Source organism: Podarcis pityusensis (assembly GCF_964106645.2).
Source record: "Podarcis pityusensis genome assembly, chromosome: 14".
NCBI classification, from domain to species: Eukaryota; Metazoa; Chordata; class Lepidosauria; order Squamata; family Lacertidae; genus Podarcis; species Podarcis pityusensis.
In genome coordinates, this window is record NC_138039.1 from 9,112,105 (window position 1) to 9,139,324 (window position 27,220).

At 48.1% G+C, this 27,220-nt stretch overlaps 1 protein-coding gene and 1 long non-coding RNA gene across 3 annotated transcripts; both read right to left on the bottom strand.

Moving 5' to 3' along the window:
- Positions 1 to 1,082: 1,082 nt before the first annotated feature.
- On the bottom strand, positions 1,083 to 5,790 carry SOCS1 (suppressor of cytokine signaling 1). The gene is made up of 2 exons (XM_080981295.1): positions 5,533 to 5,790; positions 1,083 to 2,289 (listed from the first exon to the last, which is right to left on the bottom strand). Exon 2 carries the CDS (start codon positions 2,212 to 2,214, stop codon positions 1,597 to 1,599), a length of 618 nt encoding a protein of 205 aa, XP_080837421.1. The 5' UTR covers positions 2,215 to 2,289; positions 5,533 to 5,790; the 3' UTR covers positions 1,083 to 1,596.
- A 1,903-nt stretch (positions 5,791 to 7,693) lies between these two features.
- Positions 7,694 to 13,228, bottom strand: LOC308463131. Of its 2 annotated transcripts, none has more exons than XR_013979464.1 (3): positions 13,039 to 13,228; positions 12,450 to 12,602; positions 7,694 to 12,024 (listed from the first exon to the last, which is right to left on the bottom strand). It is a non-coding gene; the product is annotated as an uncharacterized lncRNA (long non-coding RNA). The 2 variants fall into 2 exon arrangements; XR_013979465.1 differs by having other exon boundaries at positions 13,005 to 13,228.
- Between the last annotated feature and the right edge of the window lie 13,992 nt (positions 13,229 to 27,220).

Consider the following 27,220-nt stretch of genomic DNA (forward strand, 5'->3'; position numbering starts at 1 on the left):
GTTGTTAAGAGAACTACATGGGGCCACCATAGCTTTCAGAGCACCGTCTCCTTTATGAGACCACACTGACCACCAAGCAATGTCCTGCAAGGAGTTCCGTTCTTTGTGGAAGCGAGATACTCCTGGTACATTCCGCCTGAAGCTGAGATAGGGCAGCCACCTAGCAGGGATGCTGTGGAAGTGGTTTGACTTCACCCCCAGAGGCGCACCCCATTGTCTCTTGAGACAGGTGGGTGCCAACAAACAGCAGCTTTCAAGCACTGGTTGCGGGTTGGACTAGATGAGGGATTTCCAGGACCCACTTTTGACCCAAACATGCATTTGGGGACCCATTTCTTAATCTCTTGCCATCTATTTCCACGGTGGCAGTGCTCCTGCTTCACTGTTGCTCCTGTTAAACCACCTTGGACCAACTAATGGATCCCAGCCCACGAATTGAAGACCAGTAGACTAGATTACCTGGGAGGTCCCTTCTCTCTCTAGGGATTTTTGTTATCCATGAGCAGGGCCTTATCTCCAGGGACTTGGACAAGATCCAGTTGGCTAGGTCCAGTTTCAACTTTCAGAAAAGACCTTTCTAATACCTCCATGCAGAGTCAGTGATTATAGAATCATAGATAATGGTTGAGATAGAAGAAAACCCCCATGCAACACAGGAATCTTTTGCCCAGCGTGGGGCTCGAACACACAACCCGGAGATTAAGAGGCTCACACTCTACCGACTGAGCTACATCCCAGGCGTAGTTCTTTTCAGAGGTCAATGTATTATGCTGCTTTAACGTGCAACTCTCAAGTAAGTGACTTGATATTATCTCCAGGAAAAGGGGGAATTGCTCTGTGCCCAAAGGAGAGTCACAAATGAAGTCAGAAGCAGATAATGAAGCCCTGGAGAACATCTAGGCCCCAGATGTTGCTGAACTACAACTCCCAACATTCCCAGCCATTGGTCATGCTGGTTAGGGCTGAAGGAAACTGGAACACAGCGACAATGGGAGGGCCAAAAGTTCCCCAAATCCTGCCCAAATCTGTGGCCTTGCAAAAACTAAATACCCAGAGCCCACAAAGAGACTAGAGTACTGGGGTTTTTTGCAAAAACTTTTAGAATAAGGTTTATTACCCCGTTTAAAAAAATAGATATAAAATAACAGCACGTTCTGCCCAGCAGAAAACATTATTGTCAAGACTTTCCCGTAGCCTCGCTTTGTGCAAACAGTTTTTCAGTTATGAGTTATGTAAACATTAGAAGTCAAGTGTTCAAGTTCCACCCCTCCTCCACATACAGTAGAACTGCTACAAAAATAAGATATGTTCACGACTGACACGTTTCCAAAAATCCCGACGTCTGCCTGCGTGGCTGCAATCCACACATCCCAACAGTCACTGCGCCAAAGCCACTCCAAGCTTTCCGTCACAACCGCCTCTTCACCCTGAACAGGGCTCTCCGCGAGCGAGCGGATCGCTTCCGCCCGGCCCTCAAGGTCATAGCTGCGCGCTATTTTAAAAGCGGCAACAGACGAGAGCGACCTCTGGGGACTTGGTTTCCTCCCCCGTTGTCGCCTTTCTCCCAGCCGCACTGGCCGATTTAATGCAAACCCTTTACAACTTGAAAGGGAACGATTCCAAGTAATCCTTTAAGACCGGGTTGAGAGGGATGCGCCTTAAGTTCTCTCTGCCGTACGTCGCCACGATGTTTTTCCGGCAGAGTTCCTGCAAGGACCGCATGCGCTCCTTGCGCAGCGGGGCGACCAGGGCTTTCCGCGGGGAGCTGACATAATGCTCCAGCAGCTGGAAGAGACAGTCAAACACCTCTTTGCTGCCGTCCAGGCTGAAGCGGCCAGCTTGGAAGACCACACGGATGCTCGTGGGTCCCGTGGCAGTCTTAACGCTAATGGTGAAGAAGCAGTTCTTCTGCCGGCTGTCCCGGATGAGGAAGGTCCCCAGCGGCTCGCCTTTGAGTTTCTCATGGGCCACGTTGACCGACAACGGTCCCCAATAAAACCCGCACTCATCCAGCAAGGCGCTGGTGCGAATGATGGTGCTGAAGTCCGCCTGCGAGCGAAAGGTGTGGAAGTGGGTGTCCCGGGGAGTGGCGCTGGCACAGCCGAGAGCGTGAGGGACTCGGGCTTGCAGTGTGTCCCGCAGCGGGGGCTCAAGTCGACACCTCAGGCCTGTGGCGATCCCATTCTCAGGCGTGACGCTGCTATGTGCTACCATCCTACAGACTGGGCCCGCCGGTGTGGTCTTCCATAGCCTCCGGGGCCTGGGAAGCGCTACTGCGATGGGGCTCTCCTGCAAGGCAAAAGAAACAAGCCACAAATCAGGAGAAGGTCTACCAGGAAGGAACAGCCTCTTGAGAAAAACCACAAAGCTTTGGCTGATCTGCCCTAAGTAAAGACAAGACTCCCGTCTGAGCGAGCTCATTCATGTCCTCCTCTCTCTCTCTCTCTCCTTTGAAAAGGGAAAAAAGAGCACCAGGCTAAGTAACGTTTACACATGCTCGCAAGTGGTTTCCTCTCCTCAGCCGCAGAATGCATCAGAGGCCCACTGATGGGAACCGCCGGTTCAGAAGCCCGCCTTTCCCATCAGTTGATTAAACCCGATAGCGCTGTTACTTACACAGCGCTAGAATTTATCTCCGAGGCTGCTCTCCGTCCAGGAACAAACTCACCCCACACACAAAAAAGGTGTCACTTCCGAGTAAATTATTTCACCCCTCCTGCCCCACCGTAGTAAGATGATGCAGTCCACGCTCTCCCTTTTATTTTTTCCAGACCCCCGTTAGTTTTGCTCTGAATGTTTATGAAGAGAAAGAGGAGGAGTTTTCAGAGAATTTTATATATGTCTCTTTCTGAATGAATAAATGCAGGGCTCTAGAACAGCGGTTCTCAACCTGTGGGTCCCCAGATGTTGTTGGACTACAATTCCCATCATCCCTGAGCTCTGGCCTTGCTAGCTGGGGTGATGGGAGTTGTAGTTCAACATCTGGGGACCCACAGGTTGAGAAAGGCTGCTCTAGAAGAAGGGGCTGTGGCTTACTGGGGCAGCTGTATGCTGCAGTGGGGAGGAGAGTTGGAATCATATAATTGCTGGAAGGACACCCCAGGGTCATCTAGTCCAACCCCCTGCAACGCAGGAATCAGTGTGGAGTTGTGCAAGAGAAATGTCCCTGCGGATCATGCCCCACCATTCCTGCTCTTGCCGCAGCCTTTGCTGGCCTGGGACTCCCCCCTCCAGATGTTTCTGGAGCGCACCTCCCATCCGCACTGCTTTGATGGCCGAGGCTGGTGGGAGTTGCTAGCCCCAAACATCTGGAAGCCCCCAGATCAGCAAAGGGTGCTCCACTTCTGTGTTTTGAAGCATGGGAACTCAGGAAAGAGTGGGGTTTCTCCAGTTTGGGAACCAAATCCCCCAGAGCAGAACACAGCTTGCCAATATGAATAGATTCTTTTGTGCAAACCAAAAATAATAATAACGTGCGGTTTGCCCGCTTGCCAAATCACTGAGTAATCCTAGATCGCCTTCTTGAAGAAGTGCTCCCCCCCCCGCTTCGCAGCCCCCCCATCTCATGGGATCTTAAGGCTATAATCTCCCCATGCACACACAAATCAACCCCTGTGAACTTGTAAAGCATTATTCCACTTGCTCTTAGACTCTCTCTCTCTCTCTCTCCCTCTTTTTTAAAAAGAAGAATTGCTTTAAGTGGTCCAGTTTAAATGGCTTCCTATTATTGATATATCTTCAGCATCCACCGGTGGGGAGGCAGGCAAAGCCTTTCCCCAGCCGAAACTGCTTGTAACTGCCAGGGATGAGTTCCTAGCCTCCAGCATCCACTAACCCCTGACAGCTCATGGGTCGATACATCTCCTTCACCTGCCTTGACCTTCCTGGCAAGCATAGATTTTAGGATTTATCCCCCCCGGTCAGTTTATAGATCTCGGTTGGCACGTCACTGAGAATGCACAATGCATTCTCAGAAATCTGAGCCTCCCAGGTACGCCTGGAGGTCTGCAGCCGGTCAGATTCTGAGATTCTGAGTCGTCCATAACGTGACACAGACTCTCTAATTGCTTCCAAGTTGAGGGGAAGCAACAGCTGGCATCTGTAAAGGCTCCATAAAGTGCAGGATTCGGATCTCGCTGCAAGACCGGTGTCAGCAACTACCACTGCCAGGCAACGATGAATAATATTAGGAGTCATGAAAATTTTACGGGACCTCACGAACGGGAAATGACTGATCTGACAAGGCGCTGAGTTGGCAGCTGGTTGCCCCGGGACCACCGTAGGCTCAAATAGGATGGAGCAGGAAAAGAACGGGGGGGGGGCTTACCTCAACCCTCTCCACCTCACTTTTCGGCACCCAACATGCTATCACAAGCAAAGCGATCTGGATCATGTGTTGCGATGCTACCACAAAGGTCTCCCATCCATGCCCTCCAATTCTGCAACATTCTTTCTTCTCCAAAGAGCCTTGTGCAACTCCAAAGCTTGCTTCCCTTAACCTGCCCACAAAGGAGCCCTGTGTCACTCAAAAGCTTGCTACTTTGCTCCTGGAAACGGCCTGTGTGGTTTTATTTTATTATATAGTATTGTAATAAATCTGTAAAAGGCCTTGCCTTTGAAAGAGGGCACAGGGAATATTTGGGGCAAGGCAAACACGGATAGATTATACTGCAGTAGGTGGTTCTTACGCATCACAGGTACATCACTGTAATCCACATACTAATCCTTTTCTGGACAAGCTTTGAAGAGAACATTTAACTGCCATATAGTTCATCTACATACTGAGGATGAGGTTAAGCCTGTTCCTCCAGAATTTTAAGGGTTTGGGGGAGGGAAGGGGGAAGGATAAAAGGAGCGAGCCATATCTACCAACACCTCATTAAATCTGCAGTAAGACTTCTACAGAAGTTTGGCACAAACTTCCTAAACAAGGAAATCTTCAGGCGAAGGGGCAAAGGAAAGGGAAAAGCAGTTTGGGAAGAGCTTTGTTTTCGTAAAAACAAACGAAGGCGCCCTCCTCAAAAGACCTCTCTCTCTCTCTCGCCGTCGCTCTTTTCCCCACCAACCTCCGTTTGGGAGGAACCGCGGGCCGCTTGCGTTTCAAAGCCGTCACCCTAACGCAAGCAGACGCGAGAGAGAAGACCGAAAGAGAGACGTTTCAAGGCGGCGCCTTTTGAAGCGGCGCTCCAGATCTCCGCGGCTGCTCCGCTCCCCATTTGCTAAAGGTCGCTGCGATCCGTTTCGGGTTGGGTTTTTGTGTGTGTGGGTTTTTTTAAAGTGCGCCTGGTGTTTTTTTCTCTCCAAGCTGCAATCCTGCGCTTTGGGGAGGGGGGCGCGTTTCCTTCCAAGCAAAGCAGCTCTGCTTTTTATTTATTTTCTCTTTTTTTGGTCCCCGCTCCCTAAAATACCCCGGCACCTAACTTCGCCTTCCCCGCACCAAAATGTCTCCAGAATCCTGCTCTGCCTCCCCCCCGGGGGTTGGAGGAGAGAATCGGCATCTCTGCCTGGCGCAACCCGGAGCGTCCGCCTTACCTCGGGGACGCGCCGCTGCTTCTTAACCCGAGGGGACCGGCACTCCTGAGAAGGGTGGCCGTCGCCGCCGCCGCCGCCGCAGTCGCTGCTGTCGCCTTCCAGCGCCCGGCCGTGGCACCGCCTCCGCTGGGAGCTGCTGCTGCTGCTGCTGCCCTGCCGGGGCTCGGCAGCCGCATCATCCGCTCGGGCCGCCGCGAAGCCACGTCGAGGGGCGCTGCTGCGCGGGACCGAGGCTGCTGTTCCTGTCGAGGCCGCGGCCGTCTCTCCTGATCGCCGCAGCTGATGGCTTTTTAACCCGCCTCCCTCCCTCCCTCCTCCTCGGTGCTAGCACCGCCCTCCCTCCCTCCCTCCCGCGGTTCTGCGAAAACACGTGCCTGCGCCTCTTCGCCGAACACTTTCGCTTTCCGTCCCGGCAACATCAAAGGCGCCTCTGGAGGGGAGGGAGCTGGAGGGGGCGCGGACGCGCAGGGGGCCGGGGCAGGGCTGCAACCCACCTTTACCTGCAAGCTGCGAGTGCCGGATTTACGGATAAGCTAAACAAGCTATAGCTTAGGGCCCCACTCTCTTGGGGGCCCCCCAAAAAAATTAAAGGAAAAAAAAACACTGGAGGTACCTTTCCAAAATATAAAATAAATATAAGATAAAAAACAAAGTAAAACCTGCGTACAGCAACAGTGGCAGATGGCTTTTCTATTAGGTCCATAAATTGCCATATATAGCATATATTCAACACAAAAAACAGCGGCAATCTGTTGTTGACAAAGGACAGCTGGACATAGAAAGGGCCCCATAACCTTCAGTAGCTTAGGGCCTCACCAGACCTAAATCCGGCCCTGCCTGCAACCCCAGGGGTGCAAACCTTGATGAAATTTGGGGGGGGGGAGAGAGCAAGGCAGGTAAGCCCTGCCCCACACAATCGATCGCATATCGCACTATTTGAATGGCAATGCCCATCGACAGAGTTGGCTCCTATGCGCCCCCCCCCGTTTCTCCCCGGCGCGCCTAGCCCAGAATTCGGGATCCGGCGCGACGGCTCCTGAGCGCGTGCAGAGTGCGTTCCCTCACCTCCGCGGAGAAGCTGCTGCAAGCGGGCTGGCACCAGTCTGGCATGCCACCGGTCTGTGGCACCGCGCGAATCCTTGCAGCCCTTTTCCGTCGCCAGAGAGGTGCGCACTTACTCGGGAGTAATCGCCGTTGCACTCGGCGGGACATGCCCCGGGTGGATTTGCAGTGTTTGTTTAGTAGGGGGCTCCGAGCTGCGACTGCAGCCCTCAAAAGAGGTAGCAGGTTCTCCTGGCCGAAGGGGGACTTGCTCCCGAGTAAAACCTACTCCGGGTTTGGGCTCCCCGGGTTATAAATAGAGGGTGTTTTCAGCGCTGCCAGGCGCCCGTGCGCATCTTTCTGGCGTTGTACGGCGTAAGAACAGGTTGAGAGGGGCTCTGAGCACGTGCAGAGTGCGTTCCTTGCATTCAGAGAGCCGCAGCCGCTCCTCCCAGGGAAGCTTGCGCCTGCGCCAGGGAAGTGCCATAGAAATCCACTGAGATGTGCAGGATAATTGAATAGTAGCCTAGATGCATGATATCTCAGTTGGTTAGAACGCAGTGCAGATAATGTCAAGGTTGCAGGTTTGATTCCCTAATGGGACAGCTGCATATTTGGGTTGGACTGAGATGATCCTCAGTTCCCTTCCAATTCTAGAATTAAGAGCAGGCACCATCTGACTTCCATGTAAGCAAATCAGGAGGATGAATGTTCAATAAATAAATTTAATTTAATCTCATTTTTAAAAAAATGTTATGGAAAGAGATTGTTTTTAAGTTCTATAAAAGGAGGGTCTCTTGCAGAAGGCGGCTTTCTGTTTGAATCTGGAAGTTCTCCCGGTTAGGGAAGGACTTCTCTGCAGTTTTCAAGGAGCAAGAGGAAATGTACTTTGCACATGCATAGAGAGGTCCTTTCAAGTGTTCATTTAAAATACGTGTGTGGTGTTGTTGTTGTCCTTGAAGAGAAAACTACTCCAGGGTGGTTTCTAGAAAAGCACAAGCCAATTTGTTCATAATAAAACATCACCAGGCTAGCGATTAATAATAAAAATGGCCTGAGATTACTAACGCCTGGCAAAACCAGCCTCTGAGCAAGTGATGTGCAAGACAATGAGGGGAGTCTGTTGTCTTCATGGCCCAAAGTGGACCATCAATTCTGCTGGGCTGGGATTCAGAAGCAGGCCACCCAGGATCCTCAAGGTAGCCCTCATGAGGACTAATAGCAGTTTATATTTCTTTCTCATAGCGTTTTTATTAGGTCTCCAACAATATGTCAAAGCATTTCTCATCATGTACAATTTTTTTAAGCATACAATTTTCTTGACTTCCCAGCCCACCTTTCCTGATATTTTTGCTCCTTTTTATCAGCTGTTTTATAACATATAAAAGGTAAAAGGTAAAGGACCCCTGGACGGTTAAGCACAGTTGAGTTTGACTTTGGGGTGTGGCACTCATCTCCATTTTCAGGCGGAAGGAGCCGGTGTGTCTGCAGACAGCTTTCCGGGTCATGTGGCCAGCATGGTTAAACTGTTTCTGGAGCAACGGGACACTGTGACGGAAGCCAGAGTGCACAGAAATGCCGTATACCTTCCCACCACAGCGGTACCCATTTATCTACTTGCACTGGCATGCTTTCGAATTGCTAGGTTTGCAGGAGCTGGGGCAGAGCAGCGGAAGCTCACCCCGTTGCGGGGATTCGAACTGCCGACCTTCTGATCAGCAAGCCCAAGAGGCTCGGTGGTTTAGACCACAGCATGCATTTTTATTATCTAAACCCCGCTAATGTTAAATCTTTCAGTAATCAACTGCTTATATTTCAAATCCTGCCTGCGACTTCATATGTTGGTGATAATTGGATGGGTAATCCATCTGCATTCCTCCTTAAACACTTCGTCATTTTGCCCTCTTAATTTGGCAGTTAATTTTGCCATTACAGCATATTCCATGCATTTCATAAGCCATTCCTCCTTAGTTGGTAATCCTTTCTATTTCCACTCAACCAGTAGCCATTTATAGACCTTGTGGTTGGCATCCGTCTGTCTCGAAAGACAATGGAGTGTGCCTCCACGGGTGAAGCCAAACGGCTGTGTTAGCAGCACTGAAGGCGCAAGCCTGGGCAGTGTGTCTGGAGCTCCTAGGGTGCCCCCAGGACAAGACCCCCCTCTCAGCCTCACCAATGGCAGGCAGCATCAAAGGAAAGCAGAGCAATGCATTTGGCCCCAGCTGGGGTGCAGGAGTTGCCAGAAGAAGGCGTACAAGACACCATCCAGCTGTCTTAGGCACACACTGGAAACTTAAAAAGGTAAAGGACCCATGACAGTTAAGTCCAGTCGTGAACAACTCTGGGGTTGTGGCGCTCATCTCGCTTTACTGGCCGAAGGAGCCGGCGTTTCTCCGCAGACAGTTTTTCCGGGTCATGTGGCCAGCATGACTAAGCCGCTTCTGGCGAAACCAGAGCAGCGCACGGAAACGCTGTTCACCTTCCCGCCAAAGCGGTACCTATTTATCTACTTGCACTTTGACATGCTAGGTTGGCAGCAGCAGGGACCGAGCAACGGGAGCTCACCCCGTCACGGGGATTCGAACCGCCGACCTTCTGATTGGCAAACCCTAGGATCAGTGGTTTAGCAACTTAGGTTGGTGCGATTAACATGGATTTTAACATGTTCCATTTTCCTAGTGCAACAAATCAGCGTTATGAACGAAATTGGGCTTCTTGCTGTTAGGAAAGTGGCAAGGAAAAGTGTAATGTGAATGGATATTTAATGGGATGATGCTCATTCCCTGCAAACAAATTGGATTCAGTGCTCCCTAGTCTCACTTCCGTGTATAAGTTTTGTGAGGGATGAAGGCCCAAGAAACAGGTTGTGTGATGGAGCCCTTGTTTCCACCAACAGGGCCCATTTTCTGTTGTTCTCAATGGACCGCAGATGCTTCCATGGGCTTTGGATCAATGAGCAGCTATTAACAAAGACATCCGAGAATGGAACCTCTGCATCCAGAGGGCAGTCTACCTCTGAACGCCAGGTGTTGGGGACAAGCCACAGGGAAGTGATGTTGCCACGACATCCCGTTTGCTGGCTTCCTATCTGGCTGAGGGTTTTTTGGAAATCAGACTGCTGCATTTGATCCAGAAAACCAATCATTAACCGCCTCTAAAAAAGGACAGGGTGACTTTCTGCTTAGTGGAAAAAGGGGGAGATCTGCCCCTTGCTGTCTAATTGTGCCCCTCAAGCATCACTTTCTGTTCTTCAGAACTAAGGACCCGATAAGTCCAATATAGATCCAAGAAACCAGACAGAGGCAAAGAAAAGGAAAGAGAAACCAGGTCAATTTATGCTCAGAACTGCAGATTCTTGGAAAGCTTTGAGCCATTCAAAACTATCATATCAGTCCCTGCTGACAAATATCACTATATGTCTGTTCTTAAATTTTTTTCTCTTTCTGTTCATGCAGGAGTGCCAGCTTGGTCCCACGACTGTGGGTGACCGGGGCAGTGGGTGCCAGGCAGCGTGCATGGCCCTGGTGCCGCAATTTGTGGGTGCCCGGCCCCTTCATGGGGAATTTTGTGGGCGCTTGGGCCCCCAGGGAGCTGGCACCTATGTATTCATGGTGGGAGTAGGGCGGCCAATAAAGCGAGATGAGCGCTGCAACCCCAGAGTCGGCCACGACTGGACCTAATGGTCAGGGGTCCCTTTACCTTTACCTTTACTACCTGGGGTTAAGTACTTAATTCGTTCTTAACCTGAAACTGTTCTTAACCTGAAGCACCACTTTAGCTAATGGGGCCTCCTGCTGCTGCCGCGCCGCTGGAGCACAATTTCTGTTCTCATCCTGAAGCAAAGTTCTTAACCCAAGGTACTATTTCTGGGTTAGCGGAGTCTGTAACCTGAAGCGTCTGTAACCCGAGGTACCACTGTATTATTCTTAGTCATGCTGAAAAAGCAACACTTTCTAGGGCAGTGGGTGGCCTGACAGCATGAGCTGTGTGTTCGGCCACTTATCAAATGCAGACAAAGGGTGTTTGGCTATTTTAGCAGCCTAAGCATATCGGCTTCTGCTTGTTCTTTAGAAGCAAGTTCCTGGTCCGTAAGGATGCCCAGATAGGCTTGTAAATCTCTGAGCTTTGCTTGCAGAAGAAAAATTGGGAGCCAAGGCAGAGGGCTTAGCAACACGGTGTTCATTGACCAGGTGACCTGAATGCCCCACATAGTTCTCCTGCGTGACAAGTTATGCAATGAAAACCTAATATCTAAATCTGGATGTCAGTCCCTCTAATAGCCAACTCAGAAAGCGAGTGCCGTGGACTATATGGAACTGGCGGAAATGACTGGCAGAATCCGAGACCAGGGAGAAGAGTCGGTGGAAGAAGACTGGAAAAAGTTTAAAGACTATTTACAGAAATACTGTAAAATTAATGAATGTTAGAAAAATGTTGGAATGAAGTTATATGGCTTTAGTAGAAATGTTATAAGGAATTAAGTATAAATAGATTAATAGAGAATTAAAGGGAAAAATAAGGTTAGAATGTGTTAAGATAATTATAGGATAGAAAACAGAGGAAGATGGAAAGGAATTGCTGAAACAATTAACAGAAGTGGAATACAAAAAGGGAGGTGTGAGGAGGTCGTGGAAATAAGTGAATGAAAGATAAGATATTGAAATTGTTCGATGTGTTTAACTTTTTGTTTTGCTTTGTTAGTTTAATGTGTTAGTGTTATGTAGTGTTTTTGTATTGCATTGTATTGTTTCTGTAGTGTTTAAATTGTTGGAAAAGTAATAAATATTACATTTTTTTAAAAAAAAAGCGAGTGCCGGCCGCTGGTGGTGCAAACACTGAGCCGCTGGGAAACAAAACCCAAACCATGGAGTCGGTAATGAATGAAACAAAGGGCAAAAAGGAGAAGGTGAGGGTTCACTGCAGCTTTGTGTTGCAGTTTGCACTTTCTGTTACTGCCGCAGGCCACAGAACTTGACTTCTCTGCATGCAGAAGGAGGGCTGCCTCCCAGGGCTTATAGAAAAAGAGGGTCTGGCGCAGCAGTGTGGCTCCAATGAAACAAAACACCTGAGAATTATTTCCTGGGTGTCCCATAGCACGGCCTGTGTGTAACTAGTGTATATGGTCCAGAATAGCACTTTCCATCTTTGGAAGCCTAACCACTTGCCAGCTCCTTTGAACAGTTTGATCTGACCATCAGATGGCTTGCTGGGAAAAGCGAATCGCGGAACAGCTGCATCGCAGATCCTGTTAAGAGACTATGCATTGGTGAGAACATCTCAGTAACCATAAAATGCTCAGAAGTAGGCAGACACCGTGTCCGTTGTGATCAGGTGTGCCAAGCAGAAACTGAGATTGAAAGTGTTTCTGCTAAGAGAGTTTAGATGAGAGGAAATGTGCTTCAGCAGATGAGAAGTGAGGCCATTCATTCCCAGAACATGCTGCGTTGAATCCTAGAAGAAAGAGAAAATGAGAGAAAGCCATTGAGTGGGGAACCTCAAGCTCAGTAGCATAAAATCATAAAATTGTAGTCCAACCCCTTGCAATGCAGGAATCTCAAGGAAAGCATCCCTGACAGATGGCCTTCCAACCTCTGTTTAATTATCTGTTTTAGGATTTTTCCTGGCATCAGCGTCAAGTTGACTGGTCAGCAGTAACCTGGTCTTCTCCCCCCCCCCCTTTTGAAGATAACATTTGACCGCCTTCAGTCTGCAGGCACCTCACCTATTCTCCAATAATTCTCAAAGATTAGAGACAGAAGCTCTGAGATTACATCTGCAAGCTCTTTTAGCCTGGATGCAGCTGGTCAGACCCTGGAGATCTAAATTCATTTAAAGTAGCCAGGTGTCTCCCCCATCCCCCCACCATTTTTCCTTACCTTGGGCTGCAGCTCCCTCCTTGCATCATTTATTCTGTTATCACCAGGTTGAGCACTGCTTTTGGGTGAAGACAAAGTAGGTGTTCTCTGTCCCTCAGTAGCACTTCTCCATCTTCTCCACGCACAAGACCTACCGCTTTGTTCTTCCTCTTGCTTCGAACATAGCCAAAGAAACCTGTTGTTATTACAGTGGTACCTCGGGTTAAGTACTTAATTCGTTCCGGAGGTCCATTCTTAACCTGAAACTGTTCTTAACCAGAAGCACCGCTTTAGCTAATGGGGCCTCCTGCTGCAGACCGCGAGAGCACGATTTCTGTTCTCATCCTGAAGCAAAGTTTTTAACCCGAGCTATTATTTCTGGGTTAGCAGAGTCTAACCTGAAGCATCTGTAACCTGAAGCGTCTGTAACCTGAGGTACCACTGTATTGCTAACCTCTCTTGCAAGCCTGAGCTCATTCTAAGCTTTAGCCCTCCTGACCTTCTCCCTGCGACTGTTGGCTACTCGTGTCTACTCCTCCTTTGTGATTTCCCCTTTCTTCCATTTCTTATACTTGCCATTCTTAAATCTCAGCTCATCTGCAAGCCATACCGGTTTCCTTAGATGCCTCCCGCTTTTCTTTCTTGTTGGTATTGTCTGCATTTGCGCCTTCAATAGTCCACCTTCAAGAAACTCTCATCCATCTTTGACCCCCATCTTTTTGGGTGTTTCTGACCATGAGATCTCTCCCAGTAGCTCCTCAAGCTTTTTGAAACCAGCTTCCTTAAAGTCCACTGTGCACGTCCGACTGCACTCAGCTTTCCCTTGCCTCTGCGTCATGAAACCCAAGTAGTGGTACTAAATTCAGAAGTGATGGGTCCCTTCTAAGATTATGCCACCTTCTTAGATTATACAGTGCTGTTATAATTATACAGTTATGCAATAATAATAATTATGGATGCTTGACTCATGCACATCTTCATGTCTTGCCTTTCAGCTAGATCTTTTCTCTCTTTCTCTTTCTCTCTCTCTCTCTCTCTCTCTCTCTCTCTCACACACACACACACATACACACAGTTTTATTGCAGTCACAGACCCAAAATACACACTACAGCAATTCATTCATTCAACAGTATATATCAACAGTTATTAAGGTGCAAGAGTGGCCTTACTAGCTGACAGAGGAGCATAAGCCTAGGGTTGTCATATTTCAAAAAGTAAAAACCAGGACACCCCCGAAAGTTGTTTTTTTTAAACAAATCCCAAAATTGTTGAGCTTTCCCCCCCCAAAAAATGCAAAAAACCCAACCCCGTGATTTTTCTATTGATCTGCCTAAGATCCAACACAAGGTGCTGCCTTTCGGAAATTTCCCTGGGTTATCAATTCCGCCATTCAAATCCCGGTAATGTCTGGGAAAATCTGGATGTCTGGCCGCCCTACTTTAGCCTGTACATGTTGATTTCTGATTCTGACTGCCTCTGAGAGGAATTTTGCGGCAGCCAGTATCGATCTAATCCTCAAGAAGAACATGGTCAAATGACTTGGTGCGCTTCAACATCTATCGGAGTGATTTGTGCCTTCTGTGAAACTTCATGGTCCATAGCAGAACTTGCATGCCATTCTCTTGAAACTTGAAGCATTTTGTGTTTTTAAGTGTTCCTAAATGCTTGAACAAACTCCTTCTCCACAGTGACCCTAGGAGCCCATCCTCAGTGACTGACTCCCCTCTATTCACCCTGATTGTCGGGATACTTCTCAATGGCTAAAAGGCTCCCCTTTGAGAGCCAGTGTGGTGTAGTGGTTAAGAGCAGTGGACTTGTAATCTGGTGAACCGGGTTCGCTTCCCCGCTCCTCCACATGCAGCTGCTGGGTGACCTTGGGCTAGTCACACTTCTCTGAAGTCTCTCAGCCCCACTCACCTCGCAGAGTGTTTGTTGTGGGGGAGGAAGGGAAAGGAGAATGTTAGCCGCTTTGAGACTCCTTCGGGTAGTGATAAAGCGAAATATCAAATCCAAACTCCTCCTCCTCCTCTTCTTCTTTGATGCTCTCGGATGCTGGAGGAAGGGACGCTGTTGCAAAAATGATAATGGGACTTTGATCCCCCACACCTCTGGACCGCTACACCACTGTTCTCCAGGCCGCAACCCTCTCCCCATTCCACACCCCACACCATCCTTGCTTCCCATCCTCTCCTAGCGGATTTTCCTGGCTGGAATGGTTCCTTGAGCTCTGATAATGACTCTTGCTTGCCTGAATAGAGGGCAGGAAGCAGAGTGTGGAGTAGAAACTTAGCCTGCTATGCAATTTGCATTATTGGTTACTGCACCCACCTTTGTCACTGACCCCCACCCACCTCTTCTGTGTGGCCCCCAGAAGGGTCTGTGGCCCTCGAGCTGGAAAGGTTGATGTAGAGCATTGGGTGACAGATGTTCAGAAATGCGTGGCATTACTTTCAGCAGCCAGAAGCATCATAGCCAGACACTGGAGAGACCTGTCAGGAGTAAGCATGGACCAATGGTACCAAATAGTATGGGAAACAGCCCTACTAGAAAAAGTAACCAATAAACTGAAACTGACACGGGGACAAATAGAAGAATACACCTCCCCTTTATCACATACACAGTCCAACAAGACAATGACAAAAATCCACCAACAGCATACAAATCAGTATGGCTAACCTGATCCAAAACACCCACCCACCCACCTCACTCACACACAAAAACAAAGACCACCACAGCCAACCACAAATGAATAACCACACCCTAGGCCAACCCCAACCTCTCTCACCACCAAAGGAACACAAGCGAACAGCAAAGAACCTGCACAAGCAACGCTGACACCAAACCCTACATATAGTAAGTGAAATAGAAACATCGCCATCCGACCCCCCACCCCATCTTCCCCACCACCACCTCTTTCCCACTATTCTTCCTAATGTCTCAACAAATGAAACTGATTTGTAAAAATGTTACATGGGGGGGGGGGGGGGAAATACGAGAGAGAGACATTGCAAACACTTTTGTAAATCAAGAAAATCTTTAATAAAAAAAGAAAAGAAATGCGTGGCATCATTGCGCCGGTGGAAGAGGAACCGCTGTTTCGATAGGAAACACAGCAAACAGCAAATGGGAGGAAGGCAAGGCAAAAACAGGTGAGTTGATAAGCGAATGGGACTTTTCAAAGCTTCTGGCAATGAGATAAGATACTGGGCAAGGCACAGGCAATAGCTGAGCTGGAACGGCTATAAGGAACATGTCCAAATCTCAGGGAAAAGAGGGGAAAACCTCAGGGCATAGGCACGATCCTGGCATCTGAGTCATGGGATCTAAGCTCTTCCCAGATGCAATCGAGTTTCACCCTCTTAGGTATTTTTGCAGGGGACTCCCCCATCTCGTAATTGTCCTTTGCGACACTTGCTGAGTCAATCAACTTATCTGAATCAGCTTGACCGAAATTGAGGGCTTGATTTATCTGATCTATCGCTTATCTGGCTGGGGAAGGGCCCAGGGCTCAGAGCCCAAGTTCTGAATGCAGGTCCTGCCCCCAGCCAGCAGGTGAGAGGCTCAAAACTCTCTTAATCAATCTTTGTCTTGTTTTGTAAGCTAAAGGGAGGCATCCTGGCTGCAAATCTCCAGTGGGGGCCTGGCATGGAGGCAAGGGGTGCAATTTACTCCCTGATGGATTTACATTTCCAAAATGCCCCACCGCCCAGATGTTTTTAGTCCCATGACTATTGATAGAAGAATCTCTCGATTTGAGCTCTCTCAGTTTCTCATGTTCAACCGATCTTAAATTCGCTTCTCCACATGTTGCAGAAATCTACAATATTAAAATCCTTGCAAAAACCCTTCTACATTTAGTGTACATTTCTCCAAATAAACACAAATTTATGTGCATTTTCGACGTAATGCATGCATTTTGGCAAGCAATTTCCCCGAATAGAATGCATGTTTTGCATGGTGTTGTGTGTGTTTTTTTAACCTAATATCTTTATTTTAATGCACACTATCCCCAATATACAATAATACAATAATATACCCTATATAGAAGGATCTGGCAACTTCTGTTTCAGTGTATCTGAAGAAGTGTGCTTGCACACGAAAGCTCATACCAAGAACTAACTTAGTTGGTCTTAAAGGTGCTACTGGAAGGATTTTTTTTATTTATCCCCAATATATTCATTTTTGAAAACATTTTTGGGCGGTGGCAGGGGGTCGGAGAACTCTATTGCAAAATTCATGTAATAGTGAATTTTGGAGGAAAGCTGTTTTTCAGTTCTCATACTACGGAGCTACCTTTGAAGGTGACTGAGAAACTAATCCAGAATGCGGCAGCTAGACTGGTGACTGGAAGTGACCTCTGGCAGCATATAACATCGCTCCGGAAGGATCTACATTGGCTCCCAGTACGTTTCTGAGCACACTTCAAAGTGTTGGTGCTGACCTTTAAAGCCCTAAACAGCTTTGGCCCTGTACACCTGAAGGAGCGTCTCCACCCCATCTTTCAGCCCCGACACTGAGGTCCAGCACTGAGGGCCTTCTGGCAATTCCCTCCCTGTGAGAATTGAGGTTACAGGGAACCAGGCAGAGGGCCTTCTCAGTAGTAGTAGTAGTAAATTTATTTATACATACATACCCTGCCCATCTGGCTGTGTTTCCCCAGCCACTCTAGGTGGTGTTCAACAAAATACTAAAATACAATAGTGGCGCCTGCCCTGTAGAACGCCCTCTTGTCAGATATTAAGGAGATAAAGAACTATTTGACTTTCAGAAGACATCTGAAGACAGCCCTCTGTTGAGAAGTGTTGAATGTTTTACTGTGGTTTTATAATTTGTTGGAAGCGGTCCAGAGTGGCTGGGGCAAACGAGTCAGATGGGTGGGGTACAAATAATAAAATTGCTGCTGTTGTTGTTATAAGCATAGGCAATCAAATCTGTAGAGAAGGACAAATCCATACCATCCTTACTCCAGGCAAGCAAGAGAGGCCTGGGCTTCCCTACACATTTAGGTCCTCAAGCCTAAGATTCCCCACTGCTGGTTTAAAAAGAAAGATCTCCAAGGAGGCTTTGACATTGCCCACCAGCAGCTTGCATCTGTATAGTGAACTAAGCAGGTGGACGGCTCACCTGCTGGCAGCCTTCCACGCTATGGCGAGACGCACTGCATGTCGACATGTGCAAACATCGTGCAAATCTGCACCTTCATTTGCCCTCCGTCTTGGGGGTGGATAACTTGGCTACTTCAGTGGGGCCGGTCTCCTGACCTTGCATAAAGCGCCTCCGTACGCTGAGCCCTCTGCCCCCCCCAACTACCAAAGGTCCTTTCCTATTAATGTGCCCTGTGATCAGCAGAAGATTCAGATCTGTTTACCCTTGCAATTCCCAGAAAGCATGTGCTCTCGTTGCACCGGTTCAATCTCTGCAAAGGTTTCGCTTTTGCTTTCCGCCTGAGCTCTCAAGAGGACAAACAAAGATTTCACAGGCAGCATTTAACAGCAGAGATGGCACGAGCTGCGTTTTCCCCATCTGACACCTGGCAGCAGCTGTTCATTCCCTTCGGACTGCAGCAAGAGGCAAAAAGAAGTCCATAGCATCAGCTTTCAGCAATCCCTCTCCTTGAACTGTTTCCATCCTGGCTTCTTATTAAGAACTCAACTTAGCTTTAAGAAGCGACGCCTGGTTTGGCTGCTTTTCCTCTTCTCTCCCCCTCCCTTTTTTCCTTTCATGCTGTGTCTTTTAGATTGTATTCCTGAAGGCAGAGTCTCGTCTTGTTTTCAACTGATCTTACATCTCTGGGAGGGCTTTTTGGCTAAAGAGCTCACATTTGCGTGCGTTGGTGCTTCAAATAAATAAACACCCCCTCGGTCAAAGAGCTAGGTGCTAAGATTCACACCATCTGCCTGCCACCATTAGACCCTCTCTGCCAGCAGCAGAAATTGAAAGATGCCCTTATAAAGGGGAGAACATCCAGGATTTTAGCATAGCTTGCTCTTGTTGTTATCTTTTCTTATTGGGTGCCCTTTGCAGCTCTTCAAACCGAGACGCGCAGGAGTACACCCATCTCTTTTTGGGGAGTTGACCTCAGATGCCCTCCCTTGCATTCAATGTTTCCAAAGAAGATGGTTTGTTTACAATGCAAACAACTGGGCCACAGGTTACTCATCCGTTCTGAGGAATCTGGATCTCTTCCTTTCTAAGAACAACATGTTGCATTGACTAAAAGATGCCGTTGCACCCTCCCCAAACACCCTCCCACCTTTGCACCCAACATAATAGCATAATTTATTTGGGCTGCCCTAGAGTCTTGTAAGGACCTATTGGCTAGCGCCAGTAACATCACAGGTGAACAGCAGCGCTCCTCTCCACAGGCCTGCTCCCTACTGATGACCCTTTTTTTGTGCAAGGAAGGAACATCCTCAGCTTCTGTCCTTGAGATCAATGGCCACTGAAACAAACCAGAAATCCAGCTGCAGGCAGAAATCTCTTTCCAGAGACATGTTTCTTGAGCAGCCGTTCTGATTTGTTCAAATGCAAATGGGCGCTTTTCTGAAGAACTGTTTCCCAAGAGGCGCCTCTGGTAAAAGAGGCTGCAGAAAACCAGCTTCCCCCTCGACCAGTTACAAAGAATGGACAGGCCTCGAATGCAAAAGTCCTTTATCAACTGCTGTGCATGGTATCAGTTCCAGATGGCTGTCACCATCTTGAATTCTAATGAAAGCCCTATTTGGGTGGAAGCGGCTTATCAAAAAGCCCAGGGAGATGCGGAGTGATAGATCATTTGAGAAGGAAAGGGGAGGGTTTGGTTCTTGTGGTCCTTCCTGGAAAAAGGTTTCTCTGGCTGCAGGTCTGGGCACTCCTGCTGGGAAGAAAGGCCCCGTTGAACCCTGCAGGACTCCTTTCCAAGCAATCGTGCACCAGCTCTTGCATCTTCAAAGAGGGCTTGTTCAAGGCTGCCCCGGCAGATATGGACCTGATTTCCTGTGCAAAACGGGCAGCTGAGCTCTCAGCCCTTCTAGGTTAAGACAGGAAGGATTTCAACAGGTCGTCTCTTCCAGGCATTGGTGCAACTTGCATTCTGAGAAATCTCAGGCCATAACAGCCCAGCAGGATCAGGCCTAGTCCAGCATCCTGTTTTCGCAGCGAGCACAAAGATGTCCCAATGGGAAACCCACAAGCAAAATCTGAGTGCAACAGCACTGTCCTCACTTGCGATTTCCACCAACTGATATCCAGAGCATGCTGCCTTTGTGGCTGGTGGCCCCTTTCCTCCATCAATGTTATCCTCTTTTAAAGCCATCCAAGATGGCGGCAAATCTGTTTGGAGCGAATTGGACAACGCTGGGTTTCAGGATGATAGCCAGGACCCTCGGTTTTAATATCAATTGTTCCGTTTGTGGGGTGCTGCAAACGTGGGGTTTCCGCTGCAAAACTCTTGCCAAACTTTGGACGCTCTTGGGTTTGGGGACATCAACTACGAACCCCGGGTTTGAGGTATCAGTTGTTCGGTTTGTGGGGCGTTGCAAAACACGGGGTTTTTGCTGCAAAGTGCTGAAAAACCATCCCTAACATACCTTTTCACAGCTGCCACACACTGGGTCAATAACTTAATTGAGCAATCCACTGCAACCCCAAAGTCTCGTTACCAGTCAGCTACCACCAGCTCAGCCACGATTAGCCTATATATGCAAAATTAGGATTTTGTGTCCCAGCATGCAACGCTGCACACCTCTCTACGCTGAACTGCATTTGCTGACGTAGTGTAGTGGTTAGAGCAGGGGTAGGCAACCTAAGGCCATTGGGCCGGATGCGGCCCAATCGCCTTCTCAATCCGGCCCGCAGACGGTCTGGAAATCAGCGTGTTTTTACGTGAGTAGAATGTGTCCTTTTATTTAAAATGCATCTCTGGGTTATTTGTGGGGCCTGCCTGGTGTTTTTACATGAGTAGAATGTGTGCTTTTATTTAAAACGCATCTCTGGGTGATTTGTGGGGCATAGGAATTCATTCATCCCCCCCCCCAAAATATATATATATATATATATATAAAATATTTATTGGGGTTTACAATAAAAAATAAATATAATAAACAGTATAACATATATCTTAACATAATTTCACATTTTCTTTGGACTTCCTCACATCTCCTGCTCCCACTTTCATCGTTGTAACTTTTTGCCAGCAATTTATTATCTTATTTACATTCTTATGTCCCATCTGTATATTTATAATCTTATAATTCTCAAAAGGGTTTATATTTTCTCAATCTCACTTATTATCTTAAATTATCTAATTTGGTGGTGCTCAATTATTTATTAAATAAATAAATAAAAAATACATAAACAAAAAAATATATATATAGTCCAGCCCACCACATGGTCTGAGGGATGGTGGACGGACCCACGGATGAAAAAGGTTGCTGACCCCTGTGTTAGAGTGTTGTGCTGCGGCCCGGGAGACCTGGGTTCAAATTCCCACTCAACTATGAAGCTCACTGGGTGACCTTGGACCAGTCACTCACTCTCACCCTAACCTACTTCACAGGGTTGTTGTGGGAAGAGAGAACCATGGACACTGCCTTGAGCTTCTGGAATGAATAGGTGAAATATAAATAATGATAATGATTCATAATAATGCTACAGTCCATTTGCCTAATTTGGAGAAATCTGTTGGGAGCTCCCCACAATCACTTTTTGTTTCAACCGTCCAGAAACCAGCACCTGTTGAATTTTTGCCTGCTCTGCAGATGTTATCGACGCTGAGCCCCTGCCCGCAGATAGGCGCCTGAAGATCTGGGACAGATTGTTCCAATGCAGCAGACCGGATCGCGGTGCGGGTTTTCTGGCCGCTGATTGGCTGTGGCGGTTGTGTGTTCTTCCCTCCGACGTATCGCCTCCTTTTTCTCGAGGGAGGTCTGCTTAATAAATATCTCTACTTCCAGTGATTCTTGCCATCAAAGCTGTTTCCTGAACTTGGTTTCTGATCCTCTTGAGAGATTGAAACTGTGGTTTCTGACTTTTTCTGAAAAAGTTGATTTCGGGGAAATTGAACCACACGCATATGAAACTGTAGAATATCAGCTCTGCCCATGGACCGCCGAGAGGGGTCCCTGATTCCTCCCAGCTCCCAGTTTCTCAGTAGAGACAGAGACGGGAACAACTTGTTCATGTTCTGTTGATGCAGTTGCTTGGGGTTAAAACAGCTCAAAGGAAAGTCTAGGTCTCTGTTGGGTATCCTGAGATAACATCATAACACTCATTTAAATCACTCATACATCACTTTTAACAGTCATGAATTCCCCCCAAAGAATGCTGGGAATGGTCGTTTGTTAAGGGTGCTGGTATACTATTGTAATAAATAAAATAAAATAAAATAAAATAAGACTGCAAAGTGATGGCAGCCAATAGCCATTGGGGCTGGTAGGGTTAAGCAGTGTTAGAAACTGAGATATGCAAGCTAGGCGCCAAACAGCTCCTTAAACCAGGGTTATAGTCGCCAAAACTGAATGCCTGGTTGCCATTTTGGGGCCTGGCAGCTCAAGAGCTGTATTTTTCAATACGACTTTTTGGTTCCCGATATTCGTTCTGATTTTTCAGATAAAATATCGCTGATAGAATTCTACAGGATGTGTTGCTGGCGGGTGAAAACAGTCAAGGTCCAAGGATCCCCGGTTGGCGGAGATATCGAGCACCATCCTGGCACCCAGGCACCTTCACTGGGTCGCAAGTTGCCCATAAAAGGTAAAGGGACCCCTGACCATTAGGTCCAGTCGTGGCCGACTCTGGGGTTGCGGTGCTCATCTCGCTTTATTGGCCGAGGGAAGCGGCGTACAGCTTCTGGGCCATGTGGCCAGCATGACTAAGCCACTTCTGGCGAACCAGAGCAGCGCACGGGAACGCCGTTTACCTTCCCGCCTGAGCGGTACCTGTTTATCTACTTGCACTTTGACATGCTTTCAAACTGCTAGGTTGGCAGGAGCAGGGACTGAGCAACGGGAGCTGACCCCGTTGCGGGGATTCGAACCGCCGACCTTCTGATTGGCAAGTCCTAGGCTCTGTGGTTTAACCCACAGCGCCACCCGCGTCCCTACACACAGCCATAGGGTTGCCATATTTCAAAAAGTGAAAATCCGGACACTGAAGTTGTTGAGCTTTCTCTCTCTCCCTCCCCCTTCCCACCCAAGTTGGTTTTTGAGCTATTTTTTAGCAAATTCCCCCCCAAAAAAGAGCAACACTTCCAACTTGGGTTGCCATACACCCTGGTTTCCCCAGATATTTTAACAGGTTTGTGGAAATTCCACCTGGACGCTGTTTCTGGCAGATGAATTCCAGATATCTCCGGAAGATTCTGGGTGTATGACAGCCCTACACAACCATACTTTAGCCTGTTTTTGGAATTCTCTGCCTGGGCGGAAGCAAAACCCACTCTGCCCTAAACCGACGCAGATTCGACAGGAAGAGCTTGATACTAACATGGCTCAAATTGTTAGAGAAGTACAAGACAGTTTTGGGGGACAGGGGGTGGGCTGGTGTTGAGGACTCCCTGGTCCTGCATGGGGTAACTGTGCCCCTGAAGGACCAGGTGCGCAGCCTGGGGGTCATTTTGGACTCACAACTGTCCATGGAGGTGTAGGTCAATTCTGTGTCCAGGGCAGCTGTTTACCAGCTCCATCTGGTACGCAGGCTGAGACCCTACCTGCCTGCGGACTGCCTCGCCAGAGTGGTGCATGCTCTAGTTATCTCCCGCTTGGACTACTGCAATGCACTCTACGTGGGGCTACCTTTGAAGGTGACCCAGAAACTGCAATTAATCCAGAATGTGGCAGCTAGACTGGTGACTAGGAGTGGCCGCCGGGACCACATAACCCCGGTCCTGAGAGATCTGCATTGGCTCCCAGTACGTTTCCGAGCACCATTCAAAGTGTTGGTGCTGACCTTGAAGGCCCTAAATTGCCTCGGTCCAGTATACCTGAAGGCGCGTCTCCACCCCCATCGTTCAGCCCGGACACTGAGATCCAGCGCCGAGGGCCTTCTGGCAGTTCCCTCACTGCGAGAAATGAGATTACAGGGAACCAGACAGAGGGCCTTCTCGGTAGTGGCACCCTCCCTGTGGAACGCCCTCCCTTCAGATGTGAAGGAAATAAGCAGCTATCTTATCTTTAAAAGGCATCTGAAGGCAGCCCTGTTCAGGGAAGTTTTTAGTATTTAATGCTGCATTGTTTTTAACACTCGATTGGAAGCCGCCCAGAGTAGCTGGGGAAACTCAGCCAGATGGGCGGGGTATAAATAATAAAGTATTATTATTATTATTATTATTATTATTATTATTATTACACGAGTTTCTTAATCTCAGGGTCGTGGGTTCGAGCCCCACACTGGGCAAAAAATTCCTGCATTACAGGGGGTTCAGCTAGATGACCCCTGGGGTCCCTTCCAAGTCTATGATTCTATGATTCTGTTATTCTACTCTTGTGTGTGTTGTGCCCCAATGAAGCAGGCAAGCAGGTTGTGCACACAAGCACAAGCACACAGCTGCAGCTGTTGTACCACATACAAATGTGGGGAGCGCCGGCAGTTGCAAATCCCCTTTGCCACACATTTTTGGCCCAGCCGAGCGACGGCCCGTGCAGTCATCCCGGCAGACATATGCAAAGCGAGCGCGATGAGCGATGCGGCAGAGATTTCCTCCTGTGGCTTTGCCCTCTCACTGCCCCCCCCCCCCAGCTTGGGAAACAGAGAAGCAGCCCATCTGAATCGATTTGCTTATTTCTGGGGCTTGTCTTCCGAGGAAGCGCCGCTTTTATCTGCAGTGCTTTGCAAAAGTTCCCATAATTAGATACTTGGGTATTACTCAGCTTCCAAAGAAACACACACAGACACATGGTTTTGTAAGAAGTGGCAGGCAAAGGAGGCCTGTTCACCTCTTGCCATCTGCTGGACAAAAGTCTCGTACGCCAGAAGTTCGCTTTTTCTAAAAAGAGAGGGGTGCGGGGAATGAAATGCTACTTCAAGGGAAGGGAACAGTTTTATAAATAGAGTTAACATTCCCTCAGTTTCTCAGGAAGAGGAGTTGGTTGCTAAACCACTCTGAGCATTGTAGCTCTGGGAGGGGAAACAGGGATCTCCTAATAGCTCTCAGCACCCTTAACAAACTTCGGTTTCCAGGACCCACAGCAGCCAAGTCCTGGTTGGCATCTGTCAGTCTTGAGAGACAATGGAGTGCACCTCTGGGAGTAAAGTCAAACCACTGTGTTCGCAGAACCAAACTGACCTCCCCAGGGCACAAGCCTGGGCAGTGGTCAGGGATGAGGGGAGTTGTAGTCCAGCCTCTGGGGGGCTGCAGGTTCCTCAGCCCCAGTCGACCCTCGACTGGTCAGAAGCTGGTAAATGCTTTGTTGCTGTTTAGTCGTTTAGTCGTGTCCGACTCTTCGTGACCCCATGGACCAGAGCACGCCAGGCACTCCTGTCTTCCACAGCCTCCCGCAGTTTGGTCAAACTCATGCTGGTAGCTTCGAGAACACTGTCCAACCATCTCGTCCTCTGCCGTTCCCTTTCTCCTTGTGCCCTCCATCTTTCCCAACATCAGGGTCTTTTCCAGGGAGTCTTCTCTTCTCATGAGGTGGCCAAAGTATTGGAGCCTCGGCTTCAGGATCTGTCCTTCAAGTGAGCACTCAGGGCTGATTTCCTTCAGAATGGATAGGTTTGATCTTCTTGCAATCCATGGGACTCTCAAGAGTCTCCTCCAGCACCATAATTCAAAAGCATCAATTCTTCAGCAATGATCCTTCTTTATGGTCCAGCTCTCATTTCCATACATCACTACTGGGAAAACCATAGCTTTAACTATACGGACCTTTGTTGGCAAGGCAATGTCTCTACTTTTTAAGATGCTGTCTAGGTTTGTCATTGCTTTTCTCCCAAGAAGCAGGCGTCTTTTAATTTCGTGGCTGCTGTCACCATCTGCAGTGATCATGGAGCCCAAGAAAGTAAAATCTCTTACTGCCTCCATTTCTTCCCCTTCTATTTGCCAGGAGGTGATGGGCCCAGTGGCCATAATCTTAGGTTTTTTGATGTTGAGCTTCAGACCATATTTTGCGCTCTCCTCTTCCACCCTCATTAAAAGGTTCTTTAATTCCTCCTCACTTTCTGCCATCAAGGTTGTGTCATCTGCATATCTGAGGTTGTTGATATTTCTTCCGGCAATCTTAAATCCGGCTTGGGATTCATCCAGCCCAGCCTTTCGCATGATGAATTCTGCATATAAGTTAAACAAGCAGGGAGTCAATATACAGCCTTGTTGTACTCCTTTCCCAATTTTGTGATCCGCAATATTAGTGGGCACGATGAACATGTGTAATCTGTTGCTTTCAGTTCCTCTCATTTCCCCACATTTCCACATCGGTTTGCAATGATTAAAAATAACAAAGCCCTCATGAAAATTCATCAGCATTTATTTGCTATATATATATATACATACATACTATGCTTAACCCACACATTTTTGCAAAGCAATTTCCCCATACACCAATATACATTTTTATGCACACTTTACTCTATCCGCTGCATTTTTTGCACACATGACCCGGGCTGGAGAGCTGTGCTGCAAAATTCAGGCGTGTGTGCATTTCAAAGGATGGCTCTGTTTCGGCTCACATACTTGTTTCAGGAGGTGCAAATGACGTCGCTTCACCTTTCCGTATGATTGGAATAAAATATCTCCCCGAGAGGATGCTTCAAACAATCCCCAGTGCGCTCAAACACCCCTAAGCTGCAGGGATTCTCCATAGGTTGGCTCCCGCAGCTGTAGCGTCTCCTTGTGCTGGTGAGTGGGCACTCCAGGCTGCGCACTGCATTGGCTCTGGTCCACAAAAACACACACACTGTTTTGAGTGTGTTTTTGTGGCCGGAACAAGTTACTGAATTGTGCTTACGCATCTTGGCGGCCTGGATAGAGAGATGGGGCACGCACAGCTGTGTATTGAAACCTCTGGCTTTTGAGTGCTCGAATGTGATTTGCCCAAAGATGGAAGGAAGAAAAGGTCTCAACGAAAGAGGAATGGCAACAGGTACTATTGGACTATGCAGAAATGACAGAGCTTACCAGAAGAACAGGAAATCGTTTATTGACTACAGTCATAAAAAGGTTAAGGGACCCCTGACCACTAGGTCCAGTCGCAGACGACTCTGGGGTTGTGGCACTCATCTCTCTTTATTGGCCAAGGAAGCTAGCGTACAGCTTCCGTGTCATGTGGCCAGCATGACTAAGCCACTTCTGGCAAACCAGAGCAGCGCACAGAAACGCCGTTTACCTTCCTGCCGGAGCGGTACCTATTTATCTACTTGCACTTTGACGTGCTTTCGAACTGCTAGGTTGGCAGGAGCAGGGACCAAGCAATGGGAGCTCACCCCGTCATGGGGATTCGAACCACCAACCTTCTGATCAGCAAGTCCTAGGCTCTGTGGTTTAACTCACAGCACCACCCGCGTCCCATACTTGCCTCTTACCTTTGCACAAAAGGGATGCATTCCATGATGAGAAGCCAGAGGTTTCTCATATATATAATATTTTTTATTTATAATAAGTAATAATAATTGTATTTATAATTATAATTATAAAATTATAAATAATTTTAAAATAATTTTATTTATAATGTTCATTTTACAACAAACGAAAAGCAAAAAACAAAAACAAAACCCCCCTCTTAAAAATCAAGTTATTACATACAGTGGAACCTTGGTTCTCGAACATCTTGGTACTTGAACATTCCAACTCCCGGTGGGAAGGTAAACGGCGTTTCCA

Excerpts from the sequence above, each read along its gene's own strand:
- SOCS1 (XM_080981295.1), bottom strand. The coding sequence starts at position 2,214 with ATGGTAGCACATAGCAGCGTCACGCCTGAGAATGGGATCGCCACAGGC.